The sequence below is a fragment of the Erythrolamprus reginae genome, chromosome 3 (assembly GCF_031021105.1).
Source record: "Erythrolamprus reginae isolate rEryReg1 chromosome 3, rEryReg1.hap1, whole genome shotgun sequence".
Lineage (NCBI taxonomy): Eukaryota > Metazoa > Chordata > Lepidosauria > Squamata > Dipsadidae > Erythrolamprus > Erythrolamprus reginae.
Genome location: NC_091952.1, coordinates 85,209,252 through 85,232,845, shown reverse-complemented (window position 1 = coordinate 85,232,845; position 23,594 = coordinate 85,209,252). Strand labels below are relative to the sequence as shown.

At 39.3% G+C, this 23,594-nt stretch overlaps 1 protein-coding gene across 7 annotated transcripts in view; it reads right to left on the bottom strand.

Moving 5' to 3' along the window:
- Window positions 1-2,702: 2,702 nt before the first annotated feature.
- DNAJC6 (DnaJ heat shock protein family (Hsp40) member C6) overlaps window positions 2,703-23,594 on the bottom strand; it is a 96,754-nt gene continuing 75,862 nt past the window's right edge. For all 7 annotated transcript variants that reach the window (XM_070746087.1, XM_070746082.1, XM_070746086.1 and 4 more), the window contains 6 exons: window positions 21,476-21,547; window positions 18,183-18,308; window positions 12,858-13,124; window positions 8,741-8,886; window positions 7,787-7,963; window positions 2,703-4,976 (listed from right to left, as the gene is read on the bottom strand). In XM_070746087.1, the coding sequence (XP_070602188.1) occupies window positions 4,875-4,976; window positions 7,787-7,963; window positions 8,741-8,886; window positions 12,858-13,124; window positions 18,183-18,308; window positions 21,476-21,547 (890 nt within the window). In that variant the 3' untranslated portion in view covers window positions 2,703-4,874. The remainder of the gene's footprint in view (window positions 4,977-7,786; window positions 7,964-8,740; window positions 8,887-12,857; window positions 13,125-18,182; window positions 18,309-21,475; window positions 21,548-23,594) is intronic.

The following is a 23,594-nucleotide window of genomic DNA, read 5'->3' as shown; positions in this document are numbered from 1 at the left end:
TAATAATAATAATAATAATAATAATAATAATAATAATTCTCAGTCATCCAGGTCATGGCTGTCCCAAAGGTGCTTTTTCAAGAGGCAACTGAACTGTGTGTTTTTTTAAAGACATTTTGCTTCCCATCAAGAAGCTTCTTCAGCTCTGGCTGCGATTCCCCACCATCCAGCTAGAGCTGAAGGAAAATAGTAAAGTCCAGTTACCGCCTGAAAAAGAACCTTGGGACTAAAATGAACTGTTTTTTCCTTCACTGTCATCTCAGAGCTTCTGAAAAATAAATTTACATTCAGTTTTCATTCATAGAGCTTCGATGGTGCAGTGGTTAAAGTGCAGTACTGCAAGCTACTTCTGTTGATCACCGTCTGCCAGCAGTTTGGCAGAGGACTCTCAGTAGGTTCAAGGTTGACTCAACCTTCTGTAAGAACCTAAGAAGAGCCATGCTGAATCAGGCCAAAGCCCATCGAGTCCAGCATTCTGTGTCAGACAGTGGCCCACCAATTGTCCATGGGGATCTTGAGCAGAAAGAGAAGGCAAGACCCTCCCTTTCCCCTGATCCCCAACAAATGGTACTCAAGGGAATCCTGCCTGCCTCAACCAACATAGAGGCGGCACATGGACATCCGTTTCAATAACCACCGATACACTTGGCATCCATGAATCTGTCTAATCCCGCCTTGAAGCTATCCAGGCTGACAGCTGTCACAACCTCTTCTGGAAGTGAATTCCATAAACCAAAGAAATATTTCCCTTGATTTGTCCTCACTTTCTTACCTATGAGTTTTAGGGAGTGCCCCCTTGTCCTAGTATTGTGTGATAGAGAAAAGAATTTTTCTCTATCCACCTTCTCTAACCCATGCATGATTTTATACACTTCGATCAAGTCACCCCTTAAACGCTGTCTTTCAAGGCTGAAGAGACCAAGGTGTTGCAGCCTGGTATCATAAGGGAGGTGCTCCATTTCCTTGATCATTCTTGTTGCCCTTTCTGCACCTTTTCCAGTTCCATTATATCCTTCTTGAGGTGTGGTGACCAGAAATGTACACAGTACTCTAAGTGTGGTCTCACCATCAACTTCTATCCTTCCAACATCAATAAAATGAGGACCCAGATTGTTGGGGGCTATATGCTGACTCTCTGTAAACCGCTTAGAGAGGGATGTAAAGCACTGTGAAGCAGTATATAAGTCTAAATGCTATTGCTATTTTAAGAAGCATTTTGGAGATAATTTCCTGAGGACTGGGGAAGTTTGTCTGGAATAAAAACCACTCGTGGGTTTATTAACGCACAAAAAATACTTTGATTCTTATGTTCTTCCGTGGGCATGCTGATATTTAGAAATGATTTGGTACTTTTAGAACATAATACACCTACTCAAAAATCTGTAATGGCATAGGAAATGAAATTACAGTTTTTACTCTTTGGATTCCTCAAAAGCAGCTTAAACCATGATCAAAATGTTTAGAAAAGCATGAAGAGGTTTCTTCCCTTTCCAGATGAAGAGTCTGATAAGACAGGGAAAGAAAATCATTAAAATGATTACTTGTAGAGCAGTATTTAGATCTTCATGTGGAAGTACCATCAGTTCAAAGTGTTAAGTTAAGGATGATGGGTGTTCTTAGTAAACAGGTTGGAAGAAACTTTGGAGGTCTTCTAATCTAATTCCTGTCCAGTGTGGGACAAATAGTTGTTCAGTCATCTCTTTCAAACAGGGGTCCTCAAATTTGCTACTTTAAGACTTATGGACATCAATTCCCAGAATTCTCCAGTCAACTATGCTGGCTGGAGATTTCTGGGAGTTGACATCCACAACTTTGAAGACTTCTTTAAAATATCCACTGATGACTCTGTACTTCAAAAGAACAGGTTGTTCAATTTATTAATGCCTCTGAAAGTCAGAAAATTCCTCATTATTTCGAATTTAGATCTGTCCCTATAAAGCTTCCATTATTTGGTTCTGGACTTACCATTGGCTGCTGTAGAGAATAAATCCCTAAATTATAAATGCCTGTTTTATACTTTTTGATTTATTTCTCAGTACCATTATGACCATTTTACCCTGGGATTATTTTTTTTTACTGGCCCTGTAACGTGAATATTGCATATGCCTATGAATGTTTCTGTGCCTTAAAGGTCCACAACTACATAAGAAAATAACTCCATTCACATAATTTGTCTCCTAACAAGTGAAGTGGCTTCAACAACAACAAAATCCAATCACTTCCCCCTTTTTTTCAGCCAGCATAATATTCAAGACTTAGACTATTGTAAAGAAGAATTGATACTTCATTTATATCGACTGAATCTATTGCTTCTCTGACCATCCATACCCATAAGACATTGGTAGAATTACAAGCAATCCAAAGGCAATAGTAGGTATTCTTTCTTCAGGAGGAGTTTTTTTTTAAAAAAAAAAAGTGTCAAAGCACAGCAAAGCTATAGATAGAAACAGCATCATTTTTATATATTTTAAAATTCCATGAAATAATAATTGAACAAGGAACTGTTGCTTGGAGGTTCCCCAGAATATAAATTCAGAAAATTGCAGAATGGGGTCAATCACCACAGACTTTTATGAGCTTGTTTAAAAAGAAAATGGAATCAAATTTCTATGGCATCGTATTTGATGTACCTGTACATCTTGTTATCCTTCTACATCTTCAAACTTTTATTCCACAAAGAATAAATACAAAATCAAATGGTCTGAGTTCTTTGAAGTTTTTAATATATACAGATCTTTCAGACTATTCACAGTTCAATGGGCTTACTGCAGATTTACAAAAAAAAAAAAGATTCTTGATACACCTGAATAAAAGTGTTATTTCCTGATAGCAACAAAACGACAGAAGTGGAAACCTTGCCTGGTCTCTATCGTTTTGATCGCAAACCCAAGTCTGGTTTTCATGCATAAAACACAGCAGTTAGAGGAGGCGTTTAAACTGGATTACTTTTTCATGATGCTGAATTGGATGAAACTGAAGGATTGCTTTGTGTTTCACATAAACTTGAGTTAGCTGGACTTATAAAAATAATAAATTTCATACACTAAGCTAATCATGTTTATGTTAATACAGCAATGTTTGCTATATTAATTAAATCTATTTATATACAGCATCATAAGCATCTACAGGTGGAAATAAAGGAGTAAAACCATTCACAGGAACATAACTCACATTCCAAAATGTTTTTAATAGACAAGCACATACTTGATCAAAACATTTCATAATATGTTAATAAATAACATCCAGTGTGTTATACTTTTCAAACATCTTAATGTCTTGGATATATAAAAAAAGGAGAACTTGATGTTTTTGATTCACATTGGCAGTAAATGGCAATAAATAATGGATCGATACAACAAAAAGGTGGCATGTAATATAAAAATAAATGTAGACTGGTTGACATGCTGTATCTGCAGAAAAGGGTTTCTCACTAGAAAATCAGAACAGAAAAACAGATTGTCTTAAAAACACTAAATAGACAAAGATTTTCACATTAGCTTGAAATTCCTCCATTGAAGAGTGAAAACTTCTGCCCATCCACTAGCCTCCTAGTGAAAATACAGAACAATTTTCCTCCACCCAGTGTTTTTAGACCTATCTCTGAAAGCTTTATTGAGGAGATAGGCTGTATAATAGATTCTGGTGTATGACAAGACTGCGATGCTACCGTACATTCAATCAATGAGAAATGCAATTTTAAAATGTCACTTCAGGATCAATAATACTCAGTCCGGGGCTACACGGTTGTTTCTGACTTAAATTGACAGTTGTTTAGGAGGAAAAATAATGCATAATTGCCTGTGACCAGATTTATTCAGGAAATGCCCCGAAATAAAATGTCTGTCTGCAGGAAGAGTACTATATAAAATTAGTTTTGTAAGAAGGAGAAAAGAACACTTTTATCTTCATAGGTACCATACAGATGTTTGTATTTTATTGCTTTTTGAGCCAATATATCTATTGTAGTAAGATTCCATCATTTGAATAAGTTGCAAAATAAATTATTTCCAGAGGCTTAGAAGGTGAGCCTATGTTGCACTTAGGTTGCATTAAAAATGATCTGGGAAGCTTATGTTTGATTGAACTCGATTAAAACATAATTAGAGGAAAAATCAAGGATCCACCTGTATGTAAGAAGACAGTATATCTCAATGGGGAATTTTAAAAGCTTGTAATATAACCACACCCTCAGTTCCTATTAGTGCAGAACAGTCAACACAGCGTGCTGATGATTTTGATATCACCTCCAAGAGGTTTCTGATTTAACATAATAGATTATTTAAAGATGCAACTCCCAATTCAACTATGGTGAAGAATGCCTGCTTAAATCTCAAATCTGAAATGCAATACTACGCTTAAGGCTGCAGTAAGTTACCAGCAACAAAATCCAGTTATTTGTCAGACATATCAGAAACATAATAAAACAAACGATTTAAGGGCCGGTTGGGATAAGAAAGGAAGTGTTTTAAATAACTGCATATGAATGAAGATGTACCATAGTTTGAGCTAGTTCTGGATACAAACTTCAAAATCAAGCCACATCCAAAGTGGTACAGAGTCCCTTTTGCTAAAGGCAAAGAGACAATTTCATCTCACTTGTTCCAAGGCAAACAAATCCTAGTTTACTAGAGTGCCTACTTAAATCTGAAAGAACATTAATCAGTCCCAAGAACTCCTTTCTTTTTGCATCTGTTATTCATGAAGATCAGCCTTCTCTTTTGTTCCTGTCCCTGAAGAGGTTTTTTTTTTTTTAATTGGGCTAGTATTAATACTTTTACACCTCCAGCCAGACCTCAGTTCAGCTGTGAAAAATCATGTGGCAAGGAACAATACAAGCACTAGCACAGATCTACAGCAACTTCTGAGGAGGGATGCTAATACAAAGGCTTCTGGCCCTGGTTTTCAAATTCTGACCAGGCATCGTTGAGCTCCATAAAAATCATCTTTGCGTATTGTTCATATGGCTGTCCGGTAGCCTGGAAGAAAAGCAAAACAACACATCTCAGTAAGGACATAAATCTGTTTGGACATGCACACAGAAATATCCAACAGACATTTGGGGCTGTTTAGGCAAATCCATTTTTCTCCATGGAATTTTAACTGAAAACAAAAACACTAAATCTATTTTTAAAAAAAATAAATGTTATTGATTTTTTTAAATTTTAACAAAAAGAAAAAACATAAATTCAAAAACATAAATGTGTGTACCATCACCAAACAAAATCATATGTCCCTCCACCAGGGAAGATTCAATTCTATATCTTTCATTTACCTCAGCTCCGGGTTACATTGCTCATTCTTTATAGAGTGATTGAATTTTATTTTTTACATTTGCATTGCTTACTAATATTAATATATGATTTTTAACCTTTTCCCACCGCCTCATTGTTGCTACTAATTTCTCTTCATTATAATTATGTAATCTAATTTCCATAATTTCGTAGTGAATGTGATCCACCATGTACCTGCACCAATTTTTAATCGTCCATTTATTAGCATCTTTCCACCCAAGCACTATAGTTGCTTGGGCACTTTCTATTGCTGCAATTTTAATTTCTTCATATTCTTCTACTTCACTATTTATCTAGAGCTTAGCTTTGTGTCAGTTACCTGAGGTGAAAAGACTTTAAGGTGAGGGTGGTGGGAAATTGTGAAATGGTGACACTTCGTTTTATTTAAAAGATAGAATAAAGCCAAAGGAGAATTAGGAACCTCACAAGAGGTATGTGCGTGAGAGAGAGAAGCTGTGGGGAGAATATAATTCTTTAACATTCTGTTGGGTTATGAATCTGTAAAATTTGACTTTCAAGGTGAGAGTAATACTGACCATGATATTGCTTCAGTTACAGTAGCAGAAAAGCAGAAAGGTTTAAATGATATGAGCAAATACTCAGCCGAAATCCGCCCTTCCTCCATAAAGTACCCCATAAAAACTAACCTGAAGCCAACTAAAGCCTTCATCTCAAACTGACAGAGCCCCTATAGACAAGGCAATAGAAAAAAAGTCTCAAAAGTGAGTGAGGATTCATAGAGGGTGACCTTGTCTATTTCTGTCCTCCAAAAAGAGTTGGATAACCAGGCAATGCAGATAAGCCCGTAAATTTATTCCCTGACAAATGAACAGATGGTTAGGCTAAGTCTTGTTTTTGAAACAAATCAAACCACAAAGCTATATTAATTTGTGGAACAGTGCACATTTTATCAAGTTTGATTATTTCAGGAAAGTCTTAGTAATCAAAACAGCAAAGAAATGACAATAAAATTACTGTTACACATGTCCGTTTATAGTGGGATTTAATCGGTTGTATATCAGTGGTAGGTTGGTCCTGGTTTGGTCCGGTTCCAAGAACTACCGTGTTTCCCCGAAAGTAAGACAGTGTCTTACTTTCTTTTTACCCCCAAAAGCCCCACTACGTCTTACTTTCGGGGTATGTCTTACATTGGAAAAAAATTGAAAGGGTCGCGTTCCCGAAGGCATCTCCCCAGAGTCCAGAAGGGCAGCCACGGGACAGGAGCCTCGTGAGCCCTTTTCCAAGTTCAACCTCAGGGCTCCAAGCGGCGTGCACGCGTGGAGCCACAGACACGTGTCGGGGAAGCGTGTGTCTGGAGGGGAGGAGCCGCTCTGCGCAGTTGGGCAGCCCCACCTGCCTGCCGGAAAGGAGGCGGGCGAAGGAGGGCGCAGCTCCAGCCACTCACCTCGGAGCTGGTCGGCCTCGCTGGCCGCTTGCAGCCGAGCCTTGGCAGGACTCGGTTGCTGGGACGAGCGCCTTCGCTGCAAGCCGCCGCCCGCTCGGCTCGCTTCGGACCAGCGCCATCCTTCGCTTTGCCACGCCGGGGAAGAGGCGGTGGCGCCACGGCGAGGCGAAGGCAAGTGCGCGCGGGGATCTTGGAAGCGACATCATCGGGCTCCCCCCCCCGGCAATACCCGTGTTTCCCCGAAAGTAAGACATATGTCTTACTTTCGGGGTACGGCTTATATTAGCCGACCCCCCTGAAACCCCCGATACGTCTTACAATCGGGGGTGTCTTACTATCGGGGAAACAGGGTAGTACGGTGGTGGTGGGAAGCTCCGCCCACTGCCCAGGATGCTTCTGCACATGCGCAGTAGTGTTGCAAGCACACAAACTGGTAGTAAAGGGTTTTAGAACCCACTACTGTTGTACATGTTCATTTATTCTAAAGAAGTACTTGCAATATAAAACTCTCTTTGTTAGCTGGCTAATGATTGCCAATCAATGTAACCTTAATTTGAAAAGAAAAAATGTTGCTTATCACAAAATCCAACCTTAAGCTAGTGATCTGTGGAGTGGCTTTTGTATTTATTTGTAACCTGGGGCTATTAATTTTTCAAATCACATTTTTTTAATTAAAAAAAGTCATCGTGAGGATTAAAATGCAAGAAATCTATTTTTTCCACTAGTTAAATGAAACTTATTGGAACTTTCTAGACATTTTTAATATCGAAAAAAGAAATACTGCAAATTATCTTGAGATTTCAGACCTAAACCATCTCCCTCCTTCTCCTCCTAACAGGACAATTAATTTCAAGTCTTCTTGCTAGGCTGTGTAGATCTAGTATGAATGAAAGATTATCAAGATGAATCACACTAGACAATGCATTGTATATCCCAAGAAACATCCTCTCATGTAGACGATTTTAATATTTGAAGATAATAATGGTAACAACAATGTACAATTGTTTATGTATCTGACATTGCCTGAAGCAATACATAGAACTAGAATATTAATGTTGTAAGTCATGAATCCCAAGACATGGTTTCTTACTTTATCAGGATGAACAACAAGTACTGCTTTCCGATAAACCTTTTTCACTTGTTCTGGAGTAACAAGATCGGCCATGCCCACAGGTTTCCATTTCGTTTCTCCTTCCCAGAGCACTGTATGCATGGTAGATAGCAGTGCTCTTATATTTCTCTCCTTCCCTTCAATCCACTCAAGGATCTGTGTAGAGAGATAGAATCCCGAATCAAGCAGCTAAACAGGTGGGTGTAATTAATCCTATTAAGGTAGACCAGGGCTCACCAACCTGTGAACTACAGCCTTCTATTGGGCTGTGGCCCCATTGCTACCTGGACACATGAGTGGCCGGCCAGTGCAACCCCATTCATGTGAGCCTCGTTGCAGAGGCTAGCGGTCCCACTCACACAAGCATCGCCGTGAATGTCATGGACATGCGTGACCATGAGCACACACATACACCTGCTTCTCCAACAAAATCATCCCCTCTTTTCCCCAGGTCAGGGGTAGGCAAAGTTGGCTCTTCTATGACTTGTGGACTGCAACTCCCAGAATTCCTGAGCCACTCATGCTAGCTCAGGAATTCTGGGAGTTGAAGTCCACATGTCACAGAAGAGCCAACTTTGCCTACCCCTGCCCCAGGTGGTTCTGGGGAATTCTGTATTAGGCTAAAGTGGCTCTGTATTAGACTGAACTTAGTTTCAAAATTAGGGAAAGGAACCATCACATAGAAATGTCAAACTACTCTTCCGTAGCCGGATTATCTCAATGAGATTCTCTGTCCCCTCCTTTCTACCATCACTGTCACCATGTGGATGCTAACATTTTGAAAGTACTGTATATAGAAAATAACAATGCAAAAGATCCCGAGAAGCTGGACATTATTTACATTATTTATGTATGGCCTACACAATTAACATTGCATCCTAATGCATCGTTGAAACTTTATTTTTAAAATTTCTAAGTTACCCCAATGCTTACTTTTAATTTTTCAGGATCCATTTCTTTGGCCATTTCTTCTTTTCGCATCTCTGCTATTGTTCTAGGACCCTTTTTGTCCTTATGTGCATTAAAACCTTGACCAGATAAGAGATCCTCAAAATCAGCAGACAGTTTGGGCTTAGAATCTGAACAGTAAAAAAAAAAAAGTATTATTAAATATAATGACATTATAAAATAACCCTCAAATCCTGGGCATAAATTGTTTCAACTCCTTCCCTCAAAACGACTGTAGAGTACTGCACATCAAGACAACTGGACAACCAAGACAACTAGAAACAAGAATAGTTTTTTCCCCTGAATGTCATCACTCTGCTAAACAAATAATTCCCTTGGCACTGTCAAACTATTCTCTAAGGTTGCATTACTACCGTATTACTATTACTTATCTCATCATTCCTATCACCCATCTCCTCCCACTTATGACTGTATGACTGTAACTTGTTACTTGTATCCTTACGATTTATATTAATATTGATTGTTTCCTGATTGCTTATTTGTATCCTATGGCAATCATTAAGTGTTGTTGTACCTCATGATTCTTGACAAATGTATCTTTTTCTTTTATGTACACTGAGAGCATATGCACCAAAGACAATCACACCTGGCCAATAAAGAATTCTATCCCATCCATCCCATCTCATCCTAGCCTAGCCTTCCTGATTTGAGATAGTTCAATATTTCTCTTAAGACAAATTACTGTACCCTGAAACTTAAGCCAAACAAGTTAATACATAGGCATCCATTGCACAGAAAAATATGGGCATTTATACTTTCTCCCGCAGTGCTAACGTTGTAAGCAGAACTTTCCGCAACAGCAGTCACTGGAAATTCAATTGCAGAACTTTTATGTAATGTATACAGGTAGTCCTTGACTTAAAACCATTCATTTAGTGACCAAAGTTACAACCCCATTTTAAAAAGCGACTTATGGCTATTTTTCACACTTGTGACTGCAGCATCCCTATGGTCACATGATCAAAATTTGAATGCTTGGCAACTGGCATGTATTTATTACAGTTGCAGTGGATCACTGGATTATGTGATCACATTTTGTGAACCTCTGGCAGGTAAAGTCAATGGGGAAGCCAGATACACCTAACAATCATTACTAGTTTAACAATTGATTCACTTAGCAACTGTGACAAGGAAGGTCATTAAATGACAAATTCACTTAACAACCATCTCACGTAGCGGTGGAAATGTTGGGCTCAATTATGATCATAATTGAGGTCCTACCTGTATTTTAGCACTCCATATACAGTGATCCCCCGATCATTGTGAGGGTTCCGTTCCAGGACCCCCCGCAATGAGCGGGTTTTCGCGAAGTAGCGCTGCGGAAGTAAAAACACCATCTGCGCATGCGCACATGGTGTTTTTACTTCCCAGCAGCGAGGAGCCGAAGATTGGGGTTTCCCCGCCGCCCACGCAAACTCCTCGCTGCTGCCGCGCCCGCCGCTCGCCCGCCCTTCGCCCGGCCACCCGCCCTTCGCTCGCTGCTCGCCCGGCCACCCGGGTTCGTTTGGCTTCGGGACATGCCAGCAGCGACGTTTTAAAACAGCCGCGCGGCTTCCCAACTGAGTCCTGAAGTTCGCCTTTGACTTCGGGACTCAGTTGGGAAGCCGCGCGGCTTCCCAACTGAAAGGGAAAGCCCCCCCAGGCCGGCTCCGATCCCCCAGGCCGGCTCCGATCTTTTAAAACAGGCGCGCCGCTTCTCCGCTGACTCCTAAAGCGGGGAAGTTCGCCAGGAGTCAGCGGAGAAGCGGCGCGCCTGTTTTAAAAGATCGGAGCCGGCCTGGGGGGGCTTTCCAGCAACCCCCGAGCCCGGGTTGGGGGCTCAGGGGTTGCTGGAAAGCCCCCCCAGGCCGGCTCCGATCTTTTAAAACAGGCGCGCTGCTTCTCCGCTGACTCCTAAAGCGGGTGAAGGGCAGGCGAGCCGGGCGAAGGGCGGGCGAGCCGGGCGAAGGGCGGGCGAGCCGGGCGAAGGGCGGGCGAGCCGGGCGAAGGGCGGGTGGCCGGGCGAAGGGCGGGCGAGCGGCGAAGGGCGGGCGAACGGCGGGTGGCCGGGCGAAGGGCAGGCGAGCGGCGAATGGTGGGTGGCCGGGCGAAGGGCGGGTGAGCGGCGAACGGCGGGTGGCCGGGCGAACGGCGGGCGAGCGGGTCCTGGGGGGGCTTCGCCCTCCCGCCAGCAAGAGGGGGAAGACCCAGGGAAGCCGCCCAGCAGCTGATCTGCCCGGCGCCATCTACGCATGCGTGCCCATAGAAAAAAAAGGGCGCACATGTGCAGATGGTGTTTTTACTTCCGGGTTCAAAAATCGCCATATAGCCGTTTCGCAATGATCGGGATCACAATACCCGGGGGATCACTGTATTGCATTTTCTAGTCTACCTATCTGAGTAAGAACCCTCTTCTTTGTTTTACCAGATAGGCCCATTTTGGACTTAAACTCGCTCAGCAATGTGAATGTAATTTTCGCTTGCCTTTGAGAAGTTCAGCTCTTTTAAACTCGCGTGAACATGTGGTAACTAAAAAACTTTAATTACAAGTATACAAGTACAGTGGTACCTCGTCTTACAAACACCTTTTCTAACGAACTTTTTGAGATACAAACTCGGTGTTTAAGAATTTTTTGCCTCTTCTTCCGAACTATTTTCACCTTATGAACCCAAGCCGCCGCCACTGGAATGCCCCGCCTCCGGACTTCCATTGCCAGCCGAAGCGCTAGGATTCCCCTGAGCCTCCTTTCACTGGGAATCCCCACCTCCGGACTTCCATTGCCAGCCAAAGTGCCCATTCTTGCATTGCTGGGATTCCCCTGAGGCTCCCCTCACTGGGAAACCCTGCCTCCGGACTTCCATTGCCAGCCGAAGCGCCCGTTCTTGTGCTGCTGGGATTTCCCTGAGGCTCCCCTCCCTGGGATTCCCTTCATTTTTGCTGGAGCTGCTTTGAATCCCAGTGAGGGGAGGCTCAGGAGAATCCCAGCAGTGCAAAAACGGGCGCTTCGGCTGGCAATGAAAGTCCTCTGCCGTCAGGCATGGGGGAACTAAACATCTCCCCCTTGCCCATGTTGTTTCGCCATTGATTGATTGACTGTGTGTCTGTTTTTATATACATTGGGATTGTTTTATAAATTTATTAATTTTAAACTGTAATTAGATTGGTGGGCATTGGATTTGTTATTATGTACTGTTTTATTGTTGTTGTGAGCCGCCCCGAGTTTGCGGAGAGGGGCGGCATATAAATCCAATAAATCTAATCTAATCTAATCTAATCCAGAGGCGGGGATTCCCAGCGGCGCAAGGCAAAAGGGGTGAGTTTTGGGATTGCACGTATTATTCACTTTTACATTGATTCCTATGGGAGACATTGTTTCATCTTATGACCTTTTCTACTTATGAACCTCGTCACGGAACGAATTAAGTTCGTAAGACGAGGTACCACTGTATACTGCTGTAAAATGGTATACCTGGATTTTGCTTTTTCTCTTTCCACATCCAATGAAATTTATTGTAGAACATAATATTATCAAATATGAGAGCTCCCTGTATGCAAGCCGTATCATTGGCAGATGGGAAAACTGGTAACACTAGAGCATACCTTACACTGAGTTTCACTTCAAAATAATGGGCAACAGGTAGGCCTTCAGAGGTTGTTAAAATTCATTTCCCATCAGTCCTTGCCAACCATGAGGAATACTAAGAGATACTATCAGGAAATCTACAGAAATCTCTATCTGTTGTTGTTTTTTCACTTACAAGTCATTGGGAAGGACAAACATTGGTTTATTATAATAACCAGAAGTGCCACCTCTGCAATAATATCTAATTCAGTCTTCCCAAGCTCTTTAGATGTGTTAGGACTGCCACTTCCAAGATCCCTGTAAACAATTCCTAATTTGGGATATTGTCTTTCCAAAATTCACAGAGGGCATCTGGTTGGAGCAAGCTGGTGTACTCTTAGAGTGTCTAGTTTAATTTCACACGTCACTTATATCATAATTAATAGAGACTTGGCCATGAAAATATCGCACTTTGTAGCCTACCAAGCAATATACTATTTGCATTAAAACATAGTTCAAAAAATTAAAAGTTCAGTTACCAGAACTGCCCGATCCTTTTCCACGATCATTTTGACCAGCAGGCATTGCAGAAAAACTCACATTATAATTTGGCCTATTTTGCGGAGAAGAATGAGGCATGCTTTGTTGAGGTTTAGTCTGGGTTTGAGGCCTGGGGAATCCAGGGCCCTGTGGCCAGCTGCCACCTCCCATTGGCTGGGGAGATGGTTTCTGTGGTGATCCCATAGGAGGAAAAACCCCTCCCATTCCTGTAGGTGTACTGGGTTTGCTGGCAAAGGAAGGACAACCTGGAACATGAAGTAAAGCAACGTGTATTAATGTTATGTATGGCTTAGTAAGAAACCAGAATGAGAATTGTTACACCTATAACCAAGTATCAAGTCATCAGAATTATAAATAAAGCACATTTCCAAGATTATAAATGCTGACTGTTATTGTACACCACAATAATATATGGGCACACAGAACTTACAAGACAAATTTCCTAATAGATACGAGAGTGGCAAATGGCTGTACACTTCTCCAGAATAAATAAAATCTGTTTTTTTCAAGTGCAGGATGAAGTTTTATTTTTGATTTATTTTATTTATTTGTCAAACTTGGATAGTAGTAGTTTGTATAAACATAACATAAGTAAAAAGTAATGATAAAAGAGGACAATAGAATAGTAGGACAGGGACGGTAGGCATAGTGGTGCACTTATGCACGCCACCTAACACACCCCTTAGGATTGGGGTGAGGTCGACTACAGACAATCTAAGGTTAAAGTTTTTGGGGTTTGGAGAAGAAACCACAGAGTTAGGTAGTGCATTCCAGGTATTGATCACTCTATTGATAAAGTCGTATACAATGGTACCTCATCATACGAACTTAATTGGTTCCAGGAGGAGGTTCGTAAGGTGAAAAGTTCGTAAGATGAAACAATGTTTCCCATAGGAATCAATGTAAAAGCAAATAATGCGTGCAAATCCTTCAGGAAAATCCCAAACTTTAGAAGGGAGGCGAACAGAGGGCAGGGAGGAGCAGCTAAAGGGGGCGGGTGGAAGAAGCAAGGCTAGGCTAAAGGGTGAGTGGGAAGGAAGAAAGGCAAGGGGGGCGCCCCTCCCTTTTCTTTCTTCAAAAGACACCCTTTCAGTTCCTTTGCAAGCATGTTGTTCTCTACAAAATTTTTCCTCCCCTAGCTGCCCCTCCCTCCTCCCTTTTCTTTCTTAAAAAGACACCCTTTCAGTTCCTTTGCAAGCACGTTGTTCTCTACAAATTTTTTCCTCCCCCAAGCAGCCCCTCCCTTTTCTTTCTTCAAAAAAGGGGGGGAAAAGGAAACCCCTTCAACCCAGCAGCAGCTGCTTGGGTTCGTAAGGTGAAAATAGTTCGGAAGAAGAGGCAAAAAAATCTTAAACACTGGGTTCGTATCTTGAAAAGTTCGTTAGAAGAGGCGTTCGTAAGATGAGGTACCACTATATTTTGCAAACAAGTCTGGAGCCGTTTACATTTAGTTTGAATCTATTAGGTGCTTGTGTATTGTTGTGGTTGTGGTTGACTGATGGCTTGGAGTGTGGGTGGGAAGTGAAATTTAAAGTCACCCAATCAACTAAAAATGTATAATCAAGAGAATGAGATAGATAGAATGAGATATGAAACTTCTAATTGCTCACCATTTAGAGAATGTACTCATAAAGATAATTAATAAAACTATTCATATATATAACATACCCTATTTGAAAATCTGGATGTATGAGAATTCCTCTGCGTAGATATTACGTCTTTAATTATTCTCGGGTGAGTTATATAAGTCTGAAGAAAATCACTTCAAAGCTAAATTCAGACAACACTTTACATACAAGGATATTATAATCACTCTCTATCTCTCTTAACAAAATTATCCCACTGGGCCACCAAGGGAATCAGTGTAAAATCAGGTAAAATGAGCTCCACTCATTTTAGACTCTTCTCTGAGAATAAGTCATAGAACTATAATTATTTGGATATTCTAGATTCAATTATTATTTTTCTAGCATGAATTAAGTGTAGATGCCATTAAGAAATTGTTTTTTTTTCAATTCTCCCAATTAGACATAATATCTTGAGGTCAAGAAGCAAATAAACAAGTTGGTGATTTAAAAAAATATGCCAGATTGAAGCAGACCCCCGAAATCCTGAGTTGCTTCAAAAGAACCTAGCATAGTTATTGCCATCTCCTCAAAGCTACCATTTATGCAATTCTTAACACAATGTCCAATGCCACCAGTTTCTGATATGTACAGTACACATGCAAAATTCCCAAACTATCCTGGGCATCTAACACATAAGCACTCTATATTGACATTTGAATGCATAAGAAGCTTGACAAAAACAAGAGAATTGTTCAGAGTTCTCCTTAGAATTCCTACTACAACTGAAACTTCTAGTGAATACCATGCAGAGCCAGACGTCTTACCAACATGGAATGGCATTTATGATGGAGATCACTATTGGGTGCTGGATCTGAACTCCAAATACACAAACTGAATAATCAAATTATCACAGATAATCCCCACTCGGTTAAAGACCTTGGTATACTAATAACAAAAGATTTAAGTGCCAAAGCCCACTGCAACAATATAGCCAAGAAGGCTTCAAGAGTTGTAAACCTAATCATACGAAGCTACTGCTCTGGCAATCTCACACTACTTACCAGAGCTTACAAAATTTTTGCCAGACCCATCCTCGAATACAGCTCATCTGTTTGGAACCCCTATCGCATCTCAGACATTAACACCCTTGAAAATGTCCAAAGATACTTCACCAGAAGAGCCCTTCACTCCTCCACTCAAAACAGAATACCCTACAAGACTAGACTTTCAATCCTGGGCCTAGAAAGCTTAGAACTAAGACACCTTAAACAAGATCTAAGTATTGCCCACAAGATCATATGCTGCAACGTCCTGCCTGTCGGCGACTACTTCAGCTTCAACCACAACAACACAAGAGCACACAACGGATTTAAACTTAATATTAACCACTCCAAACTTGACTGTAAAAAATACGACTTCAGTAACCGAGTTGTCGAAGTGTGGAACTCATTACCGGACTCCATAGTGTCATCCCCAAACCCCCAACACTTTACCCTTAGATTATCTATGGTTGACCTATCCAGATTCCTAAGAGGAAAGTAAGGGGAGAGTACAAGTGCACTAGAGTGCCTTCCGTCCCCAGTCCTATTGCTCTCCTATATCTCCTATACCTTTCTTCTATTCCTATATCTCTTCTTCTATTCTTTCATTGATATGTTCTATTACTACACCTTCTTTTCTATTATTTCATAAATATATTTATATATATATTTAATATATATAAATATATTTTATGAGTATCTCCTCTATAACCTTCATCATGTATTTTACTATGTGTATATATATACCCACTAAAACCCTCATTGTGTATTGGACAAAATAAATAAATAAAATAAATAAATAAAATAAAATAAAATAATAAATAATAAATAAATCTGCACTGGTAAAAATCTCTCCCCAAAAAAAGGACAGATCATGAGATAACCATGTCTATTCTGGATAACCACTTCTCATGAGTACATCACAGAAACCACAATTTTGCAGTTGGTTTATGAGTTGAATGGTTGGGAGTAGTTGGGATACCACTTAACCTTACAGCTGCAATGCCTCCTTTTAAGGACAAAAGTGAAACAGTCTCATTTCTTGATCAATGTATTGTATTATCTTTTTACTGTTGCAGAAATATTAGGATCCTTTCGACTGAGAAGTTTTTACTACATTCACTGGGTAAGTCTCTTTATCCTTAGTGAAAGAAGTGTTTTAAATGTGAATGTAAGGACTAGAAAAAATATTATTTTTTGGAAAATAACAAAAACAGATTTGAAATAGAACATTGACGTTGATTATAAAGTCTTTCCCATGGGAAACAGTGGATATTTACAGTACTTTACTTGAAAAAACATAGTGTAATAAGTTAGGTCTTTGAAGGTTGGACACTAGAGGGCATGTAAAGCAAATAAAATAACTGCAAGCTGTGCGTGGAAAAAATTATTCAGCAGATACTTAAACACATACAGTATATATATATTTGGCTGTAATTGAAAGACTAGATGATGCTATGGAAGTGAAATAACTTTCATTGGAGAATGAATTTGACTTAAATATGGATTTAAATAATAACAGTCTATAAGAAAGATATAGAATAAGATGAACTGAACCTACCAATAAAGCTAGGTGATGGTTAATAATTAAAAATGATATGTGAATAATAGGCCAGAATAATGATTTGCATAAGTATTTTATACTGGATTTACAAAAGGGATTTATTAATGTTGTTGGTGATTTTATGAGAAAAGAAAAATAAATGAAAAGAAACGATATGTTTGAATATTATTTGAGGAGACCTATTAAGATTTTGGACGTAAGGGGAAAGAATAAATAATGTGCTTATTTGATCAAGGATAAAATTGGCTATGGTTATTTCTACCAGTCTTGAAAGGATTTTTTTTACTAGAATTGGAAAATAATGTTCTAAGGTTTTGTTTTAATGAAAATAGCTTATTTGCTATATTTAAATTGTTTTTTATTTAAGTTTAAAATGATTGAAGTATTAACTCTGGTAACCTTTATTGGTTGTATTTAATTGGTGATGTTTGTGGGATTTGCTTAAGAACAGACAAGGGGATATAAATAAGTGGATTTGTTAGATTTATTAGATTAAGTTTATAATAGATTATAATTCTGATAATCCTTACTGAACTTTACTGATTAGGAAGAATGATGAGGATGTTTATGTTTATTGATAATGAGATGAGATATAAGGTTAAGCGGTTTGTTACATTTTAAGAAGAGGTAATATGTTTTTCAGGTATGTTTGCTGGGAAGAAGGGAGGTAACATCTTTTTCTTTTCTTCTTTGATTGTTGATTTTGTTTTCTATTTTTCACTTTTCTTTTTACTTTCTTTTTACTTTTATGGCTTATGTTAGTTTTATTTAAAATTTAGAGGAGCCTCCAATAGCTTAATATTTGTCTAGAGTAGGGGTAGGCAACGTTGGGTCTTCTATGACATGTGGACCTCAACTCCTAGAATTCCAGAGCTAGCATGTATTGGCTCAGGCATTCTGGGAGTTGAAGTCCTCAAGTCATAGAAGAGCCAACTTTGCCTATCCCTGGTCTAGAGCATCATGTAAAATACTGAGAGCTGCGTAAATGGCAGTCTTTTGTTATCTGCCATTCATGGATTGACTTTGATTATTCATTCTGGAGAAGCAAGCAACTGACATTAATAGCAGACTGTTATATGAACATGCACTTCTGAATATACATGTGGTTTAGTCATGCAATCATGAGTCAACCTGCTAGATTTGCACCAAGAGCTCCCAAGTCAGCAAAAGGATCCAGAGTTTGTGGTTTGGCTTGATGTGTAGGGGTGTTGTGCAGTGATCCTGTAGGGCTGGAAGCAGTTGATTTGCTCATCCTACCTAGATGATGTAAGAAGAAGAGAAAGAGCAAGTTGATAAAATATAATTGACATTGAATCAGAGCTAAAACTAGCACAACCTAACTGCATAAGCAACCCAACCCCATCAACATAAGCAAACCATATCGTTCATAGAATTGTTATCTATCTATCTATCTATCTATCTATCTATCTATCTATCTATCTATCTATCTATTTATCTACCTATCTACCTACCTACCTACCTATCTATCTATTTATTTATTTATTTATTTATTTATTTATTTATTTATCTAACTATTTATTGTATTTCTATGCTGCCCAACTCCTAAAGGACTTTGGGTGACTTACAACAAGATATAAACTGCATTTAAAAAATCATAAAGATTAAGTTAAAACAGTTTTAAAAATCGCATACATACATACATATCATTCAAGGCCAGACCTCATAAAATTGCGAGATCAATGGCCCAAGTCTTCCAGAAAAGCCAGGTCTTCAATGCTTTCCAGAAGGGCAATAGAGTGGTGGTAGTCTCTCCCACACTCCCCGAGTCAAGGATGGATACTCAATACAGTCCTATGGAGGCAAAACCCACAGCCACTCGGTCTTGTCTGGGTTAAGTCTGAGCCTGTTTACACCCACCCAGACCCTAACAGCTTCCAGGCACTGGCACATCACATCCACTGCTTCACTGAACTGACTTGGGGTGGAGATATTCAACTGGGCATCATCAGCATATTGCTGATACCTCACCCCAAAACGTCGGATGATGTGGGAATATGGGAATAATGTGGGAATATGTCTTTCTATGAGGTCTGCATTGAAGATACAGTACATTCAAACAACATTGAACAAGTCTCAACAAGCACCCACTCTTTGGCAGAGTAGAAAAAAATAACATCTACATTACTTTTTTCATTAAAACATGTTATTAAGTAAATAGAGAATAAAGAAGTTTATTTGGCTCATGTACTATAAAAAGGCTTTTGGTAACTAGATAAATATAAATAGCAGTATGTATAACTTGTAGTAAACATGCTTTTGTAAAATTTCTGTAATACATCAATACTTCTCTGGGTGTCATATTTTTTTCTATTTCATTAGCACTTCTGATGATACCTTTTTTTTAGGCAGCCTTTCAAAATTTAAGATATTAAAATTTTAAATATTAAAATTTAAATGTGTTGTGTCCATTGAACAAGCATATTTTCAAAACTTCAGTAACAACTAAACAATGTCATTTGGAGGGGCCCAGGGGAAGAGCCTTCTCTGTGGTGGCCCCGGCCCTCTGGAACCAACTCCCCCCCCCCGGAGATTAGAATTGCCCCCACCTTCCTCGCCTTTCGTAAGCTCCTTAAAGCCCACCTCTGCCATCAGGCATGGGGGAACTGAGATACTCTTTCCCTCTAGGCCTTTACAATTTATGCATGGTATGTTTGCTTGTAGATATGATTGGTTTTAAAATAAGGGTTTTTAGTTGTTGTAGTATTGGATTTACATGCTGTTTTTATTATTGTTGTTAGCCACCCCAAGTCTACAGAGAGGGGCGGCATACAAATCCAATAAATAAATTAAATAAATAAATAAATAAATATAAGACGCACCTTAATTTTTTGGTGAGGAAAATAGGGGAGAAAAAAACCTGCCTACCAGGTATTTATCTGGCTAGTCCTTAGCCTGGTCAGCTTCAGCACATTAGTTCACTTGCTAGTTTTGAGGTTGGGGGTGGTGAGGGCTGTGCTTTTAAAGCACAGCTGGTTGTCAGAGGGAGTAGCAATTAGAAAAGCAGGCAAAGCACAGAAAATTGCTTAGTCTGCGGAGAGGGGTGGCATACAAATCTAATTTTTTATTATTATTATTATTATTATTATTATTATTATTATTATTATTATTTTCAGTTTGGGCTGAAAAGGCACAGCTGATTCTCAGAGGGAGGTCCAGTGACTAAAGCAGGCAAAGTGGGGAAGGGGTAAGAGAAGGCAACAGCTGTCCCAGACAGCCATTTTGGGTACCATGAAAGCGTTTGGAAGCGTGGAGCTCAAAAATGCATGGAGCTCAAAAACACAACCCATTGTCAGTGGCAATCTCTGCATCTAGGAAGAGGACGTGTGATGGCTGAGGGCCCTATGAGTGGGCAGGGCTACATCTGGAATATAAGACGCACCCTAATTTTCAGCTCTTTTAGGAGGGGGGGAAAGTGTGTCTTATACTCTGAAAAATACAGTTCTTGCCACTTTATTTAGAGAGTCAGTTTGCTGTAGTGGTGAAGGCACCAGGCTAAGAACTAGGAGACAATAAATTCTAATTCTGCCTTAAACATGAAGCCCATTGTGTGATCTCAGGCCAGTCATTCTCTCTCAGCCTTATCAAAAGTGGCAAAACACTTCAAAAAATCTTGCTAAGCAAATTGCAATGTCTGCTCTCAGCAATTATCAGGAATCGATAGAAATTTGAAGACACCCTCCACCCCAAATAGTGCTAAGTATGTCATCTTGAGCTCTTGAAGGGAAGGTGGAATATAAATCTTACAGCAAACAGCTACTTATAAACTGATGATGTCACAGTTCTTAGGTGGACACCTTTCACAAAAACAATCTTAATTACTAGATACAGTGTTCCCTCGATTTTCGCAGGTTCGAACTTTGCGGAAAGTCTATACCACGGTTTTTCAAAAATATTAATTAAAAAATACTTTGCGGGTTTTTTCCCTATACCACGTTTTTTCCCACCCGATGACATCATATGTCATCGCCAAATTTTCGTCTGCCTTTAATAAATATTTTTTTAATAAACTTTAATAAATAAACATGGTGAGTAATAATCTGAATGGTTGTTAAGGGAATGGAAAATTGCAATTTAGGAGTTTAAAGTGTTAAGGGAAGGCTTGTGATACTGTTCATAGCCAAACATAGTGTATTTACTTCCGCATCTCTACTTCGTGGAAATTCAACTTTCACGGGCGGTCTTGGAATGCATCCCCCACGAAAAGCGAGGGAACATTGTATTAGATATTTGTTTCATTGGCTCAAGGTTGACTTGGCCTTCTATCCATCCAAGGTAGTAAAAGAGGACCCAGACTGTTGGAGGCAACATACTGACTCTGTAAATGCTTAGAGAGGGCTGTAAAGAACTAAGTGCTATCGCTATTGGCATAAATCATCTTAAACAGATATTAATTTCAGACAAACCTGATTTACTAGGCCATTCCCAGTCTCCTGAAATATCTGGCTGGATGGAAACGGATGGTGTGTTTGAAGGACCTTAAAAGATAAACATTGCCATTTAGCAATATTTTTTAAATAGCAGTATAAAAAGTCCTCCAGGCATTTGTTTCAGCCTTTAGCACATTGTTTATGGGAAATTCACCATGTCTTTTCATTAAGTAAACATATATGCAATTTTCTCCCAAAAAAATAGCCAATTTCTGCTGAAATTAGTATTCACTAATAAGAATTTAGAAAACATTCTAAATATTCTAAATTCATTTTCACAAAATCAATGTGCATGCTTTTTATCATCTGAAAAATTCAGGTTCATGAACTTTACATAGGTGGAATTTTTCATGCAACACTTAAAGACTGTCATGCAACAATGTCTAAACCACAAGCAGTCAATATGATCTTAATGGATATCAGTGCACTACTATATTCCCAATTCCATATTTTTAAAATGCAAATTTCAGTGCTGTAAACAAAATGTTGGCCTCTATCAACTTATTTATTGCTTAGAATTTATTTTTCTTATTTACCTCTTTGAAATCTTGGTGCATCTTATACATCGGTGCATCTAATAGTTTGAAAAATATGGTAAGTAGAATTTTGACCTTAGAATGCATGAAGGTCAAAATTCTACTTACCGTATTTTTCGGACTATTAGACGCACTGGTGCATAAGACGCACCAAGATTTGGAAGAGGTAAATAAGAAAAAAAAATTGTCCTGCCCAGACTCAGGAGCACTCTGCAGGCTTTCCAAATCTTCTGTGTACCCCATTTTTTGCAAAAATGGGTGAAAAACAGGGCGCACAGAAGGTTTGGGAGGCCTGCAGAGGTTTGGGGGGAAGCCAAAAGGGCCATTTTTGTGAAAAAACAGCTTTTCACCCATTTTTCACAAAAACAGTGGCATTTTTTTTGCCTTTCCAGAAGCACTCTGCAGGCTTCCCAAATCCTTTGTGCACCCAATTTTTGTGAAAAATTGCCTCTCTTTTTTTTTTTTGCAAAAATAGGACACTGGGATAGGGCTTTGGACAGAGGACAAAAATGGCTGTATTCAGTGTATAAGACGCACCAACATTTCCACCCTCTTTTTGGGGGAAAGTGTATCTTATACTCCAAAAAAATATGATATTTAATCAGAAGAAAGTGTTGCCTCCTTCAACCATTTTTGCATCTTCCCAATTGTGTAAAGTAGGAAGTGGACAAAATTGTTCTGCAATAATTTTTGAGGGAACACAATTCCCTAAATATTGGCTGTGATGAATATTGTGTCCAGGTATTTTTGGTACTTAGACATTTTAGATTTTTTTTTCCAATCCTTTCCTTGTCCTTAGCTGTGGATGCTTAAGCCATGGTAGTCTAGTACAAATCATGGAGTGGATCATATATGAATAATCTCATTCTAAAATATTGGTGGGGTCAAAGTTCAAAGAACAGCTCGTGTGAGAACTGGAGTTCTCAATATAGAAAATACATCAACTGTGCCAATGTCCAGCAGATCACTGGATGAAAATTGATATTATTTGCTACCACATAGATTTTCTCCATGACATTGGGTGAAAACCAGAAGGCAAAATATTGCTTCAGCCATGGAAATATTGGAAAATAAGCACTTGATAGTATGAGTATGAGAAAGGCATCTACTTCATTGACAATGTCAATGACTTAATGTAAACTTAATTTCTCACACAGTCATGCTACTTCAGGTGTCTCAGAAGTATCTGACAAGGTTGAGTCAGGTCACTGAGGATGAACAGATTCCACATTTTTTGCAAATAAGATTACAGTCTTATTCACATTTTTTAAAAAAATATGAGAGTTTCTCCAAAAATCTTACTAATAACCACGCAATGTTTTGCTGTTTGACTTGTGAACAATTTGAACTTTGTGGTTTACTATTCTTAATTAAATGAACATGGAGATGCTTTATTACTCAAATCAGGCTATCCAATGAGAGAACACATTCCAAACCCAATGTTTGAACTGTATAAAAGTGGTTTCTCACTTTTCTAAGGATCTTTTCACTTTGGGAAACCTATTCTTTATTTATGTATAAATAAAGAAGTTTTTCCCTTCTTAAAATATCCTTGTTTT